This window comes from Polypterus senegalus, chromosome 13, assembly GCF_016835505.1.
Source record: "Polypterus senegalus isolate Bchr_013 chromosome 13, ASM1683550v1, whole genome shotgun sequence".
NCBI classification, from domain to species: Eukaryota; Metazoa; Chordata; class Cladistia; order Polypteriformes; family Polypteridae; genus Polypterus; species Polypterus senegalus.
Genome location: NC_053166.1, coordinates 121,410,209 through 121,426,644, shown reverse-complemented (window position 1 = coordinate 121,426,644; position 16,436 = coordinate 121,410,209). Strand labels below are relative to the sequence as shown.

Below are 16,436 nucleotides of genomic sequence, written 5' to 3'. Positions count from 1 at the left end.
CTGTTTTTTTTTTGTTTTGCTTCTTAACAATTCTCACTTATTTGTTTTGATGTCTCAGAGTAGTTTAAACATCTATTGCTACCAGGACTGTCAGACTTCAGCCCAAACCACACTAGTATGTTTTTGTTTTAAAAATGCAGATGTTTTCATTTTTGCTTTTAATCCACACTACCTCATCCATTTTTAAGCCCTGAAAACAAAGATTTCTGAAATTGCTCCATAGACCCTGATACTTTCGTTAACACAGTTTTTGCATTATGCTGTAGACAGATGAAAATGGAAGTTTTCTGAAAAAGATACTATAATCACTTTCTGCTTGGTTCGTACTTATTTTCATGATCCTTACCTGACTGAATTCTCTTAATTGCAAGATCACATTCACTGATTGGATATCCTTCATGGAACAAAAGCACTCCTGCATAGCAGGCATAGATGAGTTTCTTACCATATGGCGCTTGTACTTTTTACCTGTGTGCTTCTAAGTTGTGTTTTGTATAAATTGAAAGCTGCATACATGCACAAAAGGCAAGTTATTTACCAGTCACTGCAGTTTTATGATAAATCCTTTGGCAGTGTTATTGTTGTAGTGAAAAATGCAAAGCACAGTGAAATAAGGTTGTAAATAACAAAGGTGACAACCTCTTTTATCAATATTTAGTTCTTACACGTGATCCTTTCAGTAAAAAGAAGCACATTCTGCAGCAAAGTTAAATAACAAGGTGCCTAACAGTGGATGGGCGTAGAATCCAGCCGGGCTCACAGTATTACTGGACAGAGACATGAAAGCACTATGCAGTAAAGTGAAAATGCACACATTTATTTATTTTATCTATTGTATTAGGTTTATAAATGTTGTTTGCTTCAAGATGCACTCACAATTGTTGTGGACTGCTAACAATCAATCCACCCATGAGTGAATACAGAGTTAATCGCTTTTATTTTTATGTGTTTTGTCACTTTAACGTATGCTGTGTTTTTATTTAGTGACAACATGACTCTAGTTCTGAAGACTGTTACTTTCAACTGTAATCAGTTCATTAATGAGACACGGGGGCAATTTGCTATACCTTCTTTAATAATTTGTCTTTTACTTTGCTCTGAACGTGCTATGGGAGTCCTTCACAGGCTGATAGTCTTGAAAGCACATAAAACACAAGGGAATCTGATTTTTACTGGGCTGTAAAATTTTGCACTATACAGTCTCTTCAAGGATTTTCTGCTTAATGTGGGCATGACCAGTATAGGATTAACAATTTTGCACTATACAGTCCCTCACATCTACCTCATATGCATTTTTGCTTGTTTTAGTGTGGATAGCAATACATTTGTAAACAGTATTTAAACACTAATATGAATGGAGATTATTATCATTTAAAAATGGTGTTTTTAAAGGAAAATGTTATAGTGTGAATCCAAGAGGATTGCAGTGGCCTCAGGCTTTTAATACTGCAATTTTCCTATTTGGTAAATAAGTACTGCTGCTAATGGACCGCATTTCTACTGACTTAATTGTAATTGACTTGCGTTTTAACATTCAGAACCATTGATTCCTTTTTTTCCTTATCAGCAGCCAGAATATAATGAGCTGCAAAATGAACTAACTGATGAGCAGCTAACTCAGGGATCTTGAACTTATTTCTGGGACGGATGAACGGCTAAGGGGTCTCAAACTAATTTCCAGGAGGGACATCCCCATTGAAGTACTGTGCCTGGTGTTTAGCTCACTGAGTGACTCATTCTTGTCTGTGAGGAGAGTCTTGCATTTACTGAAGCTCCTCTTACAGTTAACTGGGCTGACTCGGAAGTATATGTAGGGCAATGCTATCTCTGTCACCCCTGGAAAACACTGTTTTGCACCTTTTCAGTAATCACATAGCTCCACAGAAGAGGAGAGACCCTCATTTGAAGCACAGTGTAAATACGCTGTCCATTCTTCACTTAGCTCAGCTGATGGCTTCATGAGAAGTTTCAGTTTTGTGTACCCATCAATGTGTTTTTTCATAGCAGGGGCCTGCCTGGGATCATTCTGACCAACTTATATACCTCCTTCGAAGGATGGACATTCCAGTGTTTTGAAAACTTAGTGAAGGCCAGTTGGAATGCATCATTCAGGTGGTCAAGCACTGATCACTCCTCTCCTCTGTCCTATGCCCATCTGATTCAACAGCTCATCAGGTTTGGCTCCAGAGCCTTATGTTTTTGCAGTTCTGTTCATCAGGTAGGAGCCCAGATCCTCCATGATGTTGTATGCTGAAACTGAAGTGGGGCAGTGAGTGCATCACAGGATTGTAAGAGCTCTGACTAGTTTGATGCATCCTTCTGAGATGAAGATTAATTTTACTTTCAGGGTATCCAGTTTTTCCTCAGTTTCAATCAGCTCTAGGATATTTGTTACAACAAGTGATGATGTGTTCTTAGCCAGAAAGAACTCTTTGTAGAGGTGAGTATGTTCAGTGTGGTACCGTTCTGATTCAAACCAGCTATTCCACCTGGTCTTTTCCTGCCTCAGGAGGGGGGCCTTGGTCAACACAATCTCTTTGACAAGAAGTTTGCACATCTCCTTTTCATCGCAGGCTTCTTGAAGAAGACAGACTTTACCCGCATCACTAGTGATGCTGCCTCTCTGAAGTATTTATAGTGCTGCCAGGTCTCTCCCACCAAACTGATGACATGACACAAGTATGTTGAATACTGCTAGGCATAATCCCATTTAAAACTTCCTGGTATGCTTTCAGACAGTATGATGCATTGTCTGTAACTACTGCTAAAATGTCATTAAGATTCAGCTGGTTGTTGTGAAGTGCTGCTTGTGAAAAGATGGAAAAGTTGCAGCTCTCCATAAAGATAACATCTGCCAGAAAGTACTGGTTTTCAGTACCTGTGTAATTATGTAAATGACATCAAATGATTCATAATCCATAAAGATTGAAAATGTGCATCATTACATCTGTAGCTTAAAAAGCTATACATCTGTAGCTTCATCTACTGCATATCTTAAAATAGTTACATTAAAAAGCAAAAGCTACCTACCAGGAATTAAACAGAAAGAAAGAGAGACCTGGTTTTAAGGACTCATTGCATCTGAGGAGAAGCCTGCTCTTCTTTCCAGGTTTGTAGGTGCCGTTTATAATGGAAAAGGCAAAACATTTATTAAATCCAGAGATCTCATTGTTAATTTTCAAAAGGGAACCCGTTAGCAACCAGCACCTTTCACAAATAACATTTTTCTATGGCAAAGACTACTAACACCAGTTAAGTATAATTTAATCTGTTAAATTATTTACAGTGAATACATCTCATACAATTAGAACTGCCTACATAAAATAATTACCATACAGCCAAATGTTTACTCACCTATCACTATGTTGAGAACACTGGTATCAGCTACAACATAAATTTTCTTGCGACAAATCTTTCGAAGAAAGGCATCCATAATGACACGGGGCAAATGAGTTTGATGAAGACTGCTCTCATTTTCTGGCAGCGTGCCTCGTTGTTTACAATGCTTAATAAAGAAAGGATGCATCTTCGTCATTTTTTCGAGCAGTATGTCTGACTCCGCACACATGACCACAAAGTCTTCCACAAACTGACGTCTTGCATCTGATGATTTTGTTGTTCACTCTATTGTTATCTGAAAGGAAACACATATTGATCTTAATTTCTCCTTGTTCTTGAGATGGGTTTTAGATTTGACATGGTCATTGCAAGTATCTTTTTGTGTCTAGTCTATATGGTATGCTGGCAAAACTTGCAGAAAAGTTGTCCGTATTAGTAAAAGTCACCGGGATATTGTTGTACCCTCAATTTTGCAGTTAAGCTTGTGTTTATTAGTTTTTTGGACATAGTTGGGGTATCTGATACTACATACAGGAAACACATGCACAAACGGAGACACGGCTGAATTTCTACTTTGAAAAACAACAAACTAGAAAAAAAGTATCTAAATGATAGAACTACAAATTATTCAATTGTTTAATATATTGGGAAATTTTGTAACAGTCACTCCTTCAGTCTCTAAATTCAGCACATTTCCATTTTTAAATGTAAAATCCATTTTGATGTGTTAATTCTGTGATTCCATCTATGTTTTCCGCATCGCGGAAATCCTAGGGCCGTAATAATCGTGAATAGAAGTTGAGCTGTAGTGTTTATATTAGTGTCTCGTATGTTGATGAAAGATGTGGAATGGAAAAGTGCAATAAATAGTACAGTGGACAAAATATATAATGTTATGCTCAAGCTTTATAATGCACTGGCAAGGCTTAATCTAGAGTACTGTGTGCAGTTTTGGTCTCAAGACTACAAAAAGGACATAGCAGTACTAGAAAAAGTCCAAAGAAGAGTGACTAGGCTGATTCCAGGAATACAGGGGATGAATTATGAAGAAAGATTAAAAAAGGTGAGCCTTTTTAGTTTAAGCAAAAGAAGATTAAGAGCTGACTTGATTGACGTGTTAAAAATTATGAAGGAAATTGGTATGGTGGATCATGACTATTATTTTAAAACGATTTCTTCAAAAATAAGGGGAAACAATTGGAAACTTGTTAAGGGTAAATTTCCTACAAACATTAGGAACTTTTTCTTAACACACAGAACCGTAGACACTTGGTATAAACTACCGTAAGATTTTAGAGACTTTCAAAACTAGACTTGATGTTTTTTTAGAAAGATTAAATGTATTGGACTGACGAGCTTTGTTGGGTTGAGTGGCCTGTTCTCGTCTAGATTGTTCTAATTTAATGGAGCAAATGTTTTTGGAGAAAGAGATATTTGTTTGGAAGCTTTTTTGAATGATAAGATGGCATTATCTGTATATCAGTGCTTATAAAGAGTATTTTAAATAAGGGGTAATGTGCGATTTATTTTTAAGCCTACAGTTGATCAATTATCTGATCACATACACATACAAATAAAATGATAATATGAAACATCTATATAAAAATAAATGCAAAAATATTTTGGAGTTATATTTTTGGAATGATATGTTCAATACTTTCTAGAATTGTCAGATAATTGATTCCAATTTGTTTAAATTTCATTCTTTTTGTTTATTAATATATTAATTGATAGATAATTCAGTTCATATTTGTTACTCTATATTTCTTAATGAGGTGGTTTAAAAAAATCTTATAAATGATGGAAAAAGAAGCATGAGTTAAATGAAAATTACGTATTATGGAAGGTGTTCATAGTGAACAAAAATAATCGCTACCGTATCACCTATGCCTACGATCAGCTACAAGAGAATGAGACAGAGGAAAAGGTGTTGAAAACTGTAGAAGGTTAAAATTATTATAATACTACTAAAAAAATGCAAGCATTCCGTTTCCACTTCAGTGCAAATAAACATAAATTATGACATAACAAAGGCTATTTTTTGTCATGTTAACTATTGCAATTAAATAGCACATTAATTACTTAACTAAAATTATGCGTGGCCTTCAGATTTTGTGAGACAGTTTTGCTGTGAAGCTCTAAGTATGAAGGCGAAAAAGACCAAAATGATGTTACTTAAACACAGTCGAAGTGAGAAGTACTGTATTGATTGAAATGGATATAGCCGAAGGACAAAGAATTGTGGGAATTTGATCTGCAAAGCCCCGTATATTGACTGAATGTTGAGAATGTGAAAATGGAAAATGAAAATTCAATGAGCAGTAGGTGGCACCAGTGCTTATTTGCATTTTGCTTTTTATTTTTGCAGCATTCTTGCGCATAGACTTTGAAAATGAAATTTCAAAAGAGAGTGAATTTTCATTTTATGATTTTAACTTTCATTTCCTTTTTTGCAGAAAATACCTCTCATAGTCATATAAGTGACCATGTGAATGAGATATTTTAAGTTCTATCAAATAAATGCCATGCCTGTTATGACCACCCCTTAAACGCTAGAATCCCTGAAGCCTACAAAAAAAGTTGTAACGCTGGGAAACCTTAAATTCCTTCGCACCTCTTCGTCGGCGTGTTTGTTTTGCAAATGCAGCCTGCTATCCCATTCCATATCGACGCAGCTGGTCAAGTCTGTTTATCTGGGTGTGAGGTGCTAGGAATTGTATAGGGTTAATAATATATTGTTATTTGGAATACATACACTTCACTACAATGGGTATTACAAACTCAAATCAAATGTTTGTTTTTATTATATAACAGTAATAATAATAGCAGCTCACTGCTTAAAATGGAGAATGTGGGAAAGACCCATGCTCAAACTCACAACCTCTTGATTTAGAGGCAGCTGTTCTTACCGCTAACCCATTCAGTTTTTACATATTGACAGCAAAATGTAAACTGAATAATTTTTTTCTCTTTGGTTGTATTCTTCAATAAAGGCACACTTGTTTTGTTATATGTTTTGTGAAAGTATTTGATATTTGAACTTCACTTTTCACACATTATACATTTCACATTTACATTTTATTAATATTTTTACTATAATATGAAAAAATGTGTTTTATTTATGTGTTCAGCATTTCTTGCCTTGCATTTCCTGTCATCCTACATTTATCCAGATCGTTGTAGACACGGAACACACATGAAATGCATGTGTTCCAAATAATGATATATATTATTTACCCTATACAATTCCAGGCACCTCACACCCAGATAAACAGACTTGAGCTGGGAGAATTTCAGCTGTGTCAGTGGGGGATGGGATAGCAGGCTGCTTGTGCTGATTGACACATTTGCAAAACAAAAATGATGATGAGGAAGTGTGAAGCAATTTAAGGTGGCTCTGCGTTTATGACTTTTTTCGTAGGCTTTAGGGATTCTACTGTTAAATTGAAAGAGGATCTCATTTTAATAGCAGGTATTATTATTCTACTAGCAAAATACCGTGCTTCGCAGCGGAGAAGTAGTGTGTTAAAGAAGTAATGAAAAGAAAAGGAAACATTTTGAAAATAACGTAACATGATTGTCAATGTAATTGTTTTGTCATTGTTGTGAGTGATGAGTGTTGCTGTCATATATATATATATATATATATATATATATATATATATACACACATATATATACAGTCTTTGGGGTCTTTGGGGTGCGAGCAACTGTTGCTGGGGGTGCCAGAATCCATGAAGGAAGAAAAATGAAAAACATTATTTGTACAAAATCTTAATTTATTTATCCATTCCTAAATAATTAAATGGGCAGGCTATTTCGTATCAGTGCAATACACTGCTTGTTAAAAGGATGACTCCGCTCTTACGTGCAAGTCTGTGGATATTATGAACTATCGATCTGTTCAAGTTCTATTTAAATTTTAAATAGAAGGAATTTTTATTTAGTCGACAGAATAAATCAACTCAAACCTTAAATAACTTATAATATTTTGCTCTCCATAAAAATATATCCTGTCTAAATTATACAAGTTAGAAATAAAGTAAACGTTAAAAGAACAAACATTCAAATTTCTTTACTCTTATGTAATTTTATATTAAAAATAAACTTAAATTTCCCAAAAGATTTTGCTCTCCATAAAAATATATCCTGTCAAAATTATACAAATTCAAATATGAACATGGTGCATAACAAAACCTGGAAATATAAATAAAATTTGTTCTTTTCAGCAATAACAAATCAAATCATTCAGTTGTCTTTGCTCTTATGTCATTTTATCAGATTTGGACGCCGTGCATCTTTTTGGCAACAAGTTCGTTTATGTTTGGTGTGAGGTTCTGTGTTGTGGAGATTCTCAGGATGGACTGCAGGTGCTCATCAGTGAGGCGACTCCTGTGTGCTGTTTTGTTAGTCTTCATGACTGAGAAGAGCTTCTCACACAGATATGTGCTACCAAACATGCACAAGGTTCGAGCCGCATGTAGACGGAGCTGGAGCATTTCTGCGGGAATGGAGTGAATAAACTGTGCGGGCCGTGCAGTATTGTACTTTGCCTTCAGTGTGCCATTACACTGCAGCTCAATCACCTCCATCTGAATCTGCACAGGTGCAGTTTCCACATCGACGGCAAATGGGTTGCAAACAACTCAAAATTCTTTTTTTGTTCTTCAAAGTCACCAAAGCGCCGTGCGAACTCAGTGCGCTCAGTTTATCAGTGCGTATTTGGGAACACCGTTGTGCCGATTTGGTTTAAGATTACTTGGCAAAAGGGAAAGTGGGGCAAGTTGCACTGGTGCATTTGTGTCTCCCATAAAAGTAGCTTCACTTGAAATCACTTTGTGATTTTGCGCGGTAAAACGTCTGCTGAAGTGTCAGATTCTTCTTTAAGTCTTCTACTTTCTGTATCTTGTGCATTGCATTCAGGTCTTTCAGGTTATCTTGATGTTTTGTCTCATAGTGCCGTCTTAGATTAAATTCTGTAATTACAGCCACATTAGCTCCACAAATGAGACACACGGGTTTACCGGCAATGTCAGTAAACATATACTCAGCCTCCCATCGGTTTTTAAAGGCTCTATGTTCAGAATCACCTTTTCTCTTCGGTATCGTGTGGGCTAGCTTTGCAATAACTTGCAGCATCATAAGCTAGACTTGATTAACGCGTAAGTGTTGGCAAGGCAGCTGAAGCGCTGCATTATGGGATCTGTAGTTTATCGTGTTACCAGCGCTTCATATCCCCGGGCCATTAATAACAATAATACAGTATATAAAATGATCTCGCGGGCTGGATATAATTACACGCGGGCCGGATGTGGCCCGTGGGCCTTGAGTTTGACACATATGGACTAAATAGAACTTGAAAAGAAATATTTTTTGAATGTGATCGCGCAATTCAGATCGAGTTGACGCGCACTACAGTACATCGAGCCAGCGTGCTATTGTGGTTTTGCCTGTGTGCCTCAGTAAGTTACCCTCCCTGCTCTTACTTTTTTACCGTTCATGTAATGAATACACTGAGTATGGCTTTACCAAAACAATCATTGATCGCGAATAAAGTATCCATTATTCATAAAGCTTCAATTGGTGATCTGTCTTTCTGCGTTAACCGCATATTTTTCATACGTCTCAAACCAAGGGGATGCGAGGCTAAAATGAATCGAGAAGCGCGCGTACATACTTAGTGCATCCCCTCTCGGGAATCGAACCTCGGAAGTCAGCGCTAGAGGCGAAGCCTCTACTATTGCGCCAACGGCGTGCGGTTTGTCTATTTGAGCGTAGCAGTGTAATTGTTTTTTGTTCAGCACTCTTTGGAACTGTTGCTTTTTGTCTGCGCATTGCGTCAGTTCACGTGAGCCACTGAATATATATATGTCACTCGCTTGCTTCTAATTGTTTCGCTGCCTTCTTAATTATATAATGCATGTTTTCTTCTGCGCTTTTTGTAGCTCTTCCTGGTTTTCTACGTAATGCGTGATTACGTGAGAGGCGTGATGATGTCACACGAAACTCCGCCCCATGGCTTTCGAGCTCAACTCCATTACAGTAAATGGAGAAAAATAGCTTCTAGTTATGACCATTATGCGTAGAATTTCGAAATGAAACCTGCCCAACTTTTGTAAGGAAGCTGTAAGGAATGAGCCTGCCAAATTTCAGCCTTCTACCTACACGGGAAGTTGGAGAATTAGTGATGAGTCAGTCAGTCAGTCAGTCAGTCAAGTGAGGGCTTTGCCTTTTATTAGTATAGATAATAGTCTTTTTCTTGCATGTTACAGGCACAGTTGATAATGGCAGATTAAAACTGATCAAATGTTTTAAAAAAAAAAAAGCATGTAGAAAGCATGAAATGATAATCTTTATCTGCCGTTTACTCCTACAAAATGAACACTGGGTAGTTAAATGGTGCACAGTGTCTTTAAGAAGCCACTTTAATATCAGGCAGTTGTCTTTAGCATGTTCATATCTACTGTGCCCCTCCATCCCTTCCACCTGAAGGGGACACTCTTTTCCTCACCTGAGCTTTTGCTGTAGAAATGTGTGCCCCTGTCAGCTGCTTGCAAAATGAACATTGTGTAGCTAAAATTGTTGAAATGCAACAAAAGAAATACTACAAAAAGATATTTCTTCATCTGGTGGAACAGTGCATTTGGAATGGATTCGTCTTATACAAACAAAAAGCTGGCGAAACTGTATCTCATGCAAACTTTACATGCCAGCTCGTAGAACAAATCATTGCTGCAAATCCGCTATCCACACTCCACTGAAGAGACATGGTTGACCCAGCACATCACAGATGAATCCAGAGCATCATATTGGTAGACATTTTATTGATGATATACCTCCAACAGAAAAAAATGGAATCCAACTCGTACCTGTGCAGTGTGCTGTTCAAAAACGGATAAATCTGCAAAGAAAATCCAAAACGAAACACGCTATTATTGTCCCAACGTTGGATTATGTCTTTCACTGTACTTTAAGATTTACCATACAAAGGACTCATTTTGAGTTGTGAAATGGAAGAAGTGTGCAGCCACCAAGACTCTTTCTACACCTGGCTGTCTGGCAAAACTAAGTAATGAGGCAAGAAGGGCCTTGGTCAGGGAGGTGACCAAGAACCCAGTGGTCACTCTTGACACATCTTCAGAAGTCCTCTACTGAGATGGGAGAACCCAACAATGGCATTACCATCTCAGTAGCACTTCATCAATCAGGTGTTTATGGTAAATTGGCTAGACTAGAGTCGTTCTTGAATAAAAGAGGTATGATAGTTTCAAGGACTCGGAACTTGATGAAAAAGATTATTTGCAATGGCGTTACAAGAACACCTTTTAGGAGTTTGTTTAAATGAAAATACAATGAATTATCTTAGAATTAACTAATTCAACAGTGCAGATTTGAATAGATATTGAGTATATTGAAATTTCACAGGTATTAATATCAAATATAAAAGTTCTGGTAGTATTATATTTACCACTAGAGAATAATAAATTGTGCAGAAAGTAAAGGGGTCTAAATACTTCCTGAATCCACTATATGTATATGTTGATCTTGTCAGCCTTTATCACTTCTGACTTTATAGATGCCAAAACTTTAACTGTAAATTCTTAAATTAGCTTATTATAAATAGACGTATGAACATATTCCATTATTGTAATGATTTATTACAATGATTTATTAAAATATGTCAAAACATAAGATACAAGTTATATTGATCCAATCGTAACAAAACAGAGATCATATAAGTCAAGATACTTTAAGATTGTAGACAATTTTTCTAAACTCAAAGATACAGCAACACATCTACACTCAATAATCATTTGTTGGTCTAATTCTGAGTTGCAAAGTAAAAATAATAAAGCTCTAAATCTTTTGCCGCCGTATTTATGTTTCAAAGCCCTTGGATTTTAGCTATGAGTTATACTAACCACTCTGACCTAAAGATAGCATTAGAGCAAGCCGATTGACAACAGTAATACAGCACAAGTGGTGCATGTCAGTGGCTGGATGGAATTAAATCATTACAGTGGCTACAGGTGAACTCTTCAGACTGACATACTAAAAAATAATTTGAAAGAGAGACCTGAGTTGTCTGGAAAAAGTTGGACTGGAGAAGGACCAAAAGAGAGAAAGATAATGTGTAATTACAACAAGTAAACAGGAGCAGGCCAGCAGCAAACTGCACTATAGTAGAAGTTGTTCCTGTAATATATATAGATTTGTTAAAATTTTATTCTGGAATGTTGTGGTTACTGCAGATTAATGTTGTAATTCAGTTGATTAACTAGAAACTTGGCACCAAGTTTCATTGTACTGTGTCAAATTATGTCCTATATTGTTTTTTCTCTTTTTTCTGTGGGTGTAATCCAGATAATAAGATACATGTTTTCAGTCTAGTTTGCTAATATAAATTCATGCAGTCATAAACAATCTTAAGAGAGATTAACCCTTACTTTCTGTATGCATGCATGAGTTCCTTTAAAATCACTTTTTTTTGTTAATGGCTTTGCTTAACCTTCATGATATCATCAAAAGCATGTGGTACGCTTTTAAGGAAATGCTTATCAAGACTTGCAGTATAATTTTGTATATTTAATCAGAATGCATTTTTATTTTAATTTGATATAACTTGTGGTTATATAATAGTGGTGGGCAGATTGGCCCATTTAGTAGTTTAATAGTTATGAGTGTTGCTTTTGTGATGGTGTTATTGTTTGAATTTGCAGTTGGCTTTGTTGTGCATTTGGACAACAAAAAGTTCATTTTTGCCAATGGCATTGTTACAAGTGTGATTGAGAAGTGGTAACAAATAATTAAAGCTTTAGTGATAGTGACAGTGCTGAAGGCCTTTTTTGACTTTTTTTCTCAGTTTTGGGGTATGTTTTGTCATTTTCCACTTGTTCTCTGAAGAAGGCCCATTTGTAATATAATGACATTTCCTTTTTTCAGTTTTTCTTGATCTGAACTTTAAATTTAAAGCTCAGGCAGTTTACTTCCTACCTTTTCACCGTTTTAGGTCATTCATTGCACTTCAGCCAATTAAATTTGAAGAAAAACAGAGGTGTCCTGAAACTTTTGACCAGTAGTGTATTTTCATGAATGTTTCCTGAATACTTTGTTAGCGTGAGAGCCATGGCTTTTTTCTGAAAGATCAATTGCACCTATGAAATTCTTTGAGTCTGAGCAAAAATACTTTCTTTTTCTAGCTCTATGTTATAGTGTTGTTTCAGCCCCTAATAGTAATGTATGCAGTCACATTTTCCCAAGATCATATTATAGTGTGTAGTAATTCTCCCCATCACTGGCCTCAGTTGTATGAACACTAGTTTCCAAATTGTATTGTTTCATTGAATAGATTATCAAAATGTAGTTCATACATTTGTAGTTCAGGAACAATTCACATGTCCTTATTCCCTTTTTTTTTGTAACGGATTGCTGTTTAGAAAATGTAAGATATCTTACATTGTTGATGTTAAATTACATTTGTAGGCAAATGTTGGCTGAATTAATGATTCCCCTATATTTCTTGAAAGGCTTTTGCAGAACTCCAGGCCAAGGTGATCGACACCCAGCAGAAGGTGAAACTAGCAGACTTGCAGATTGAACAGCTGAACCGCATGAAGAAACATGCACATCTGACGGATTCAGAAATCGGCTCCCTCCCAGAAGAGACGCGCATGTATGAAGGAGTGGGTCGAATGTGAGTTGCAAGAATCCTAATGTGGTGTCTCAGCCATTGAAAACATAGGGAAGAAATACAGATTGGTGTAGACAACCAACAAACAAATTCAGGCGTAACTCAAAGTTCAAATGAAAGTAGAGTAATTATGTGTGTAGTTATGTAGTAGAGTTTGTTGCAGTAGGCAATTTGGATCTGTACACAGGGATTTTATGTGCATCTTAGTTTCCTGTTTCTGACCCCCATCATATGCTGTGTTTGATCGGTAGATATATCTGTATTAATATTTTATTAGATTTGACTTGTTCTGTTAAAGTATCCAGATGGTAGGAAATTGCATGAATTTCAGAGAAGCAAAAGTTTCCATTCATTAGTAGCTAAACTTTGAAAAGAGTTTAGAATCACAGTAAATGGTCAACAGTCTAAACGCATGGAGTCTGCTGCCCATTTGACGTATAGGCTTGGGTCTGTGGTGATAGGAATAGACTAGAAATGGAAACTGATCTGAGCAAACACTTGGTTAATTGCATTCCAGGCTCTCTCATGAAAAGGCGGATATTGGAATGCTGGAGTTAATTTAAAATGCAGCTGTACAGCCTCTCTGCCTTTGCTGGCAAGCCTCATTGTTTTCAGTGCCACAGCAAGTGGATCAAGTTTGTGCTTCCTCTCTGTGTCAAGCAGAAGCCACATCTAAGCGTCTGGAATGACAATTTGTTTTAGAGCAGTGCCATCTGTGGGATTTTCAAAATAAAGATTTGCAAGGTCCTAGATTGCTGCTGACAGCCTGGGTGCTCAGAATGTGTTTGTGGGAGACCTTATTTATACCAAAAAAAAAAAACGCCTCCAAGTTGCTGGTTGTGGATGTTTTACATTAGTCGTAATGAGGACCAAATAGTTGATACTCCCAAATATACTACTACTGTTTTGGGGAGCTGCCAGCAGATTCTGCGTCTCTTACCTCATTGCCCCATGAAGCCCTTGTTATGTATCTAGAGAGTGGTATTAATTTCTGCCGAGCTGTTTTAGCTCCCTGCTGCCTGACATCATCGTGTTACAAAGGAGGCTCTGCTTCGAGGAGAGAGCAGGCGCCGGCCTGATCTTTTCTAGCTTTTGTTACAGCTGCCTACGCAGGACAAAGGCTGCTTGGCTTCCATTTCATAAAACTGCAGAAACAGCATCTGGCAGCAGTCAGTCGGTGGGCTCTTCAAAAGCTTCCAGAGGATGTTTGTCACGCAGGGCCAAGCTGAGGCCATAACATCACACCCACCACTATGTGAAAGCATGGGGGCCTGGAAACATTCTTTATCCTCTGTGGTGGCTTAGAGTACGGGTTTGGATGAAGGTGTTGCTGAGTGCCCCTCTGCCTACAAAAGGACTTTTGTTGGCCTTTCTTTCTGTAACAAAAATAAATTGATAGATTAATCTGGCTTTGAATAAGACAGCAGTATGTGTCACACAAAGATCTAGACTTTCTCACTGATTTTCAGCAGATTTTCTAACTAAACAATTGCCTCCTTTGAAGATAAAAGACTGGTTTCCACTGAGCATGCTTGTACCAGAGGCATGTCTATACATATATACCATCATTGCTTCATTTGCAAGTAACTTGAACATCCTAGATTGGGTAGTAATCAATACATTATTTTGTTTCAGCATTGGCAGACAACCTTGGAAAAAAGAGGGCCATAGAACCTAGCCTGAAATAGGAAAAAGCCGTTTCTAAGCTGTCATTTTTTAGCCTCATACTGTATCTCTATTAATACTTAACAACTTCTCTTGCCATGAATGTTGTCAGTATAATATTTGACTTTGTCACTGACTTTGAAATCAATTGATCCATTTGTTTCCTGCTGGTATAAAGGCAGCTTAGCTAATGGAGCAGCATATATATTGCCAACATACAGCAGTTGTTATACGAACTGTTATGGGAATGCATAACATTCACTTGTATCTTCAACAGAATAAAATTTGCTGAAAGTGAAGGGGTCTGAATACTTTCTAAATCCACTGTATGTGGCAGACAACAAGGGTAAGACTTGGTGAAAAATGAAATAGACCCATCTGGAAGAGGGTCACTCTTTAGTGTTCATGTGGCAGTAACTGAGTAAGAGGCACTAGAAAATATGGATATAGGTTTATGGACAAATGATATGATCACTAATGATCACATGATAATTGCTAATATAACACATTTACAAAGTATGTTGAACTTTATAAATATAATGGTAGAACATTGGGATGAAAAAATTAATGAAGGTTAAAAACTAGATATGGAAGGGTGTTAGAACAATTGTGTGAATTTAAATATCTTTGGAGCATAATGACAGAATATTGTAATTGTAAAGTTGTATTAACAATTGCAACAACCAAATTTGTATTCAATTAAAGAAGTGTCCTCCTCACCAACAGACTGAATAGAAAACAACTGAGGAAGCAAATGATAAACTCACTAGTGTGTAGTGTTTCACTTTATGAAGCTGAGATTTGAATGTCTAATGTTTCGAAGTATGAGGTTTTGAAGAAAAATGAAGAGAATAAGCTACACAGAAGGAGTGAGTAATGAGAAAGTACTGGGAAGATTAGGAGAGGAATGCACATTGTACTATTCTATTTGTAATCAGTCTGGGATTTGTACTTGGGCAGGAAAGACTCCCAAGAGATATTACAGGGAGATCTAATATATAAAGCAGAGTCTATGTATGTGTGTGTATGTATGTATATTTGTTTGTCTGCCATAAAAATCTGCTCTGGGCGTCCGATTGGCACCAAACTGGGGATGGGGCTCCTTTGTGACCAGGAAAAGGTCATGGGGTATGTTTGGTTGGGAAAAATGTTCGTGCTGAAGCGCAGGGCACCTTTTCACCGACACAACTTTCGGCACACGTCCCCGTACTTATCATCGTTAAGATGGCCGCACGTTGCAACAGATGTTCACCTCAGCGCCATCTAGCGACAGCTTTGGTCTCTGTGCATCGATTTTTACCCATGTTTCTTTAAATTGCCAAGACATGCCGGAAGTGTCCAAGTATGAGAAGGCCGACTGCTTTGATCAGGTGAAGGGCAACTACCGTATGGATGTAAAACATGAACGACCCAGAAAGCGTGACCGGCTGACACACCAGTGTTTCCATAGGTCACACTTCCACACGCACTGATAGTGCTGTATTTCATTCACCAACATCTGTTGTATTAAAAAGACAGCATCCTTCCCCCACCATTTTCCCCAGACGCACCACCGGTTGTATATCGCTTCTCTCTGTGGTTACCATCCCTAACATCCATTAGATGCCCGCACGGTTCAACACAGATGCTCCTTACAAACAGACCACCCCTCCCCGCCATTTTTTCCAGTACGGTTTCAGTGCTACTTTTACTCACTGGCTTTCCGTATTTGTGGTGCTATTGATTTCAAACGCCTACAATT

General features: G+C 37.2%; 1 protein-coding gene across 2 annotated transcripts in view; it reads left to right on the top strand.

The window, feature by feature from the left end:
• The window catches only part of pfdn1 (prefoldin subunit 1), a 95,694-nt gene that overhangs the window by 11,496 nt on the left and 67,762 nt on the right, over positions 1–16,436 (top strand). For both annotated transcript variants that reach the window (XM_039774931.1, XM_039774932.1), the window contains exon 2: positions 12,867–13,033. In XM_039774931.1, coding sequence (XP_039630865.1) covers positions 12,867–13,033 — 167 coding nt within the window. The remainder of the gene's footprint in view (positions 1–12,866; positions 13,034–16,436) is intronic.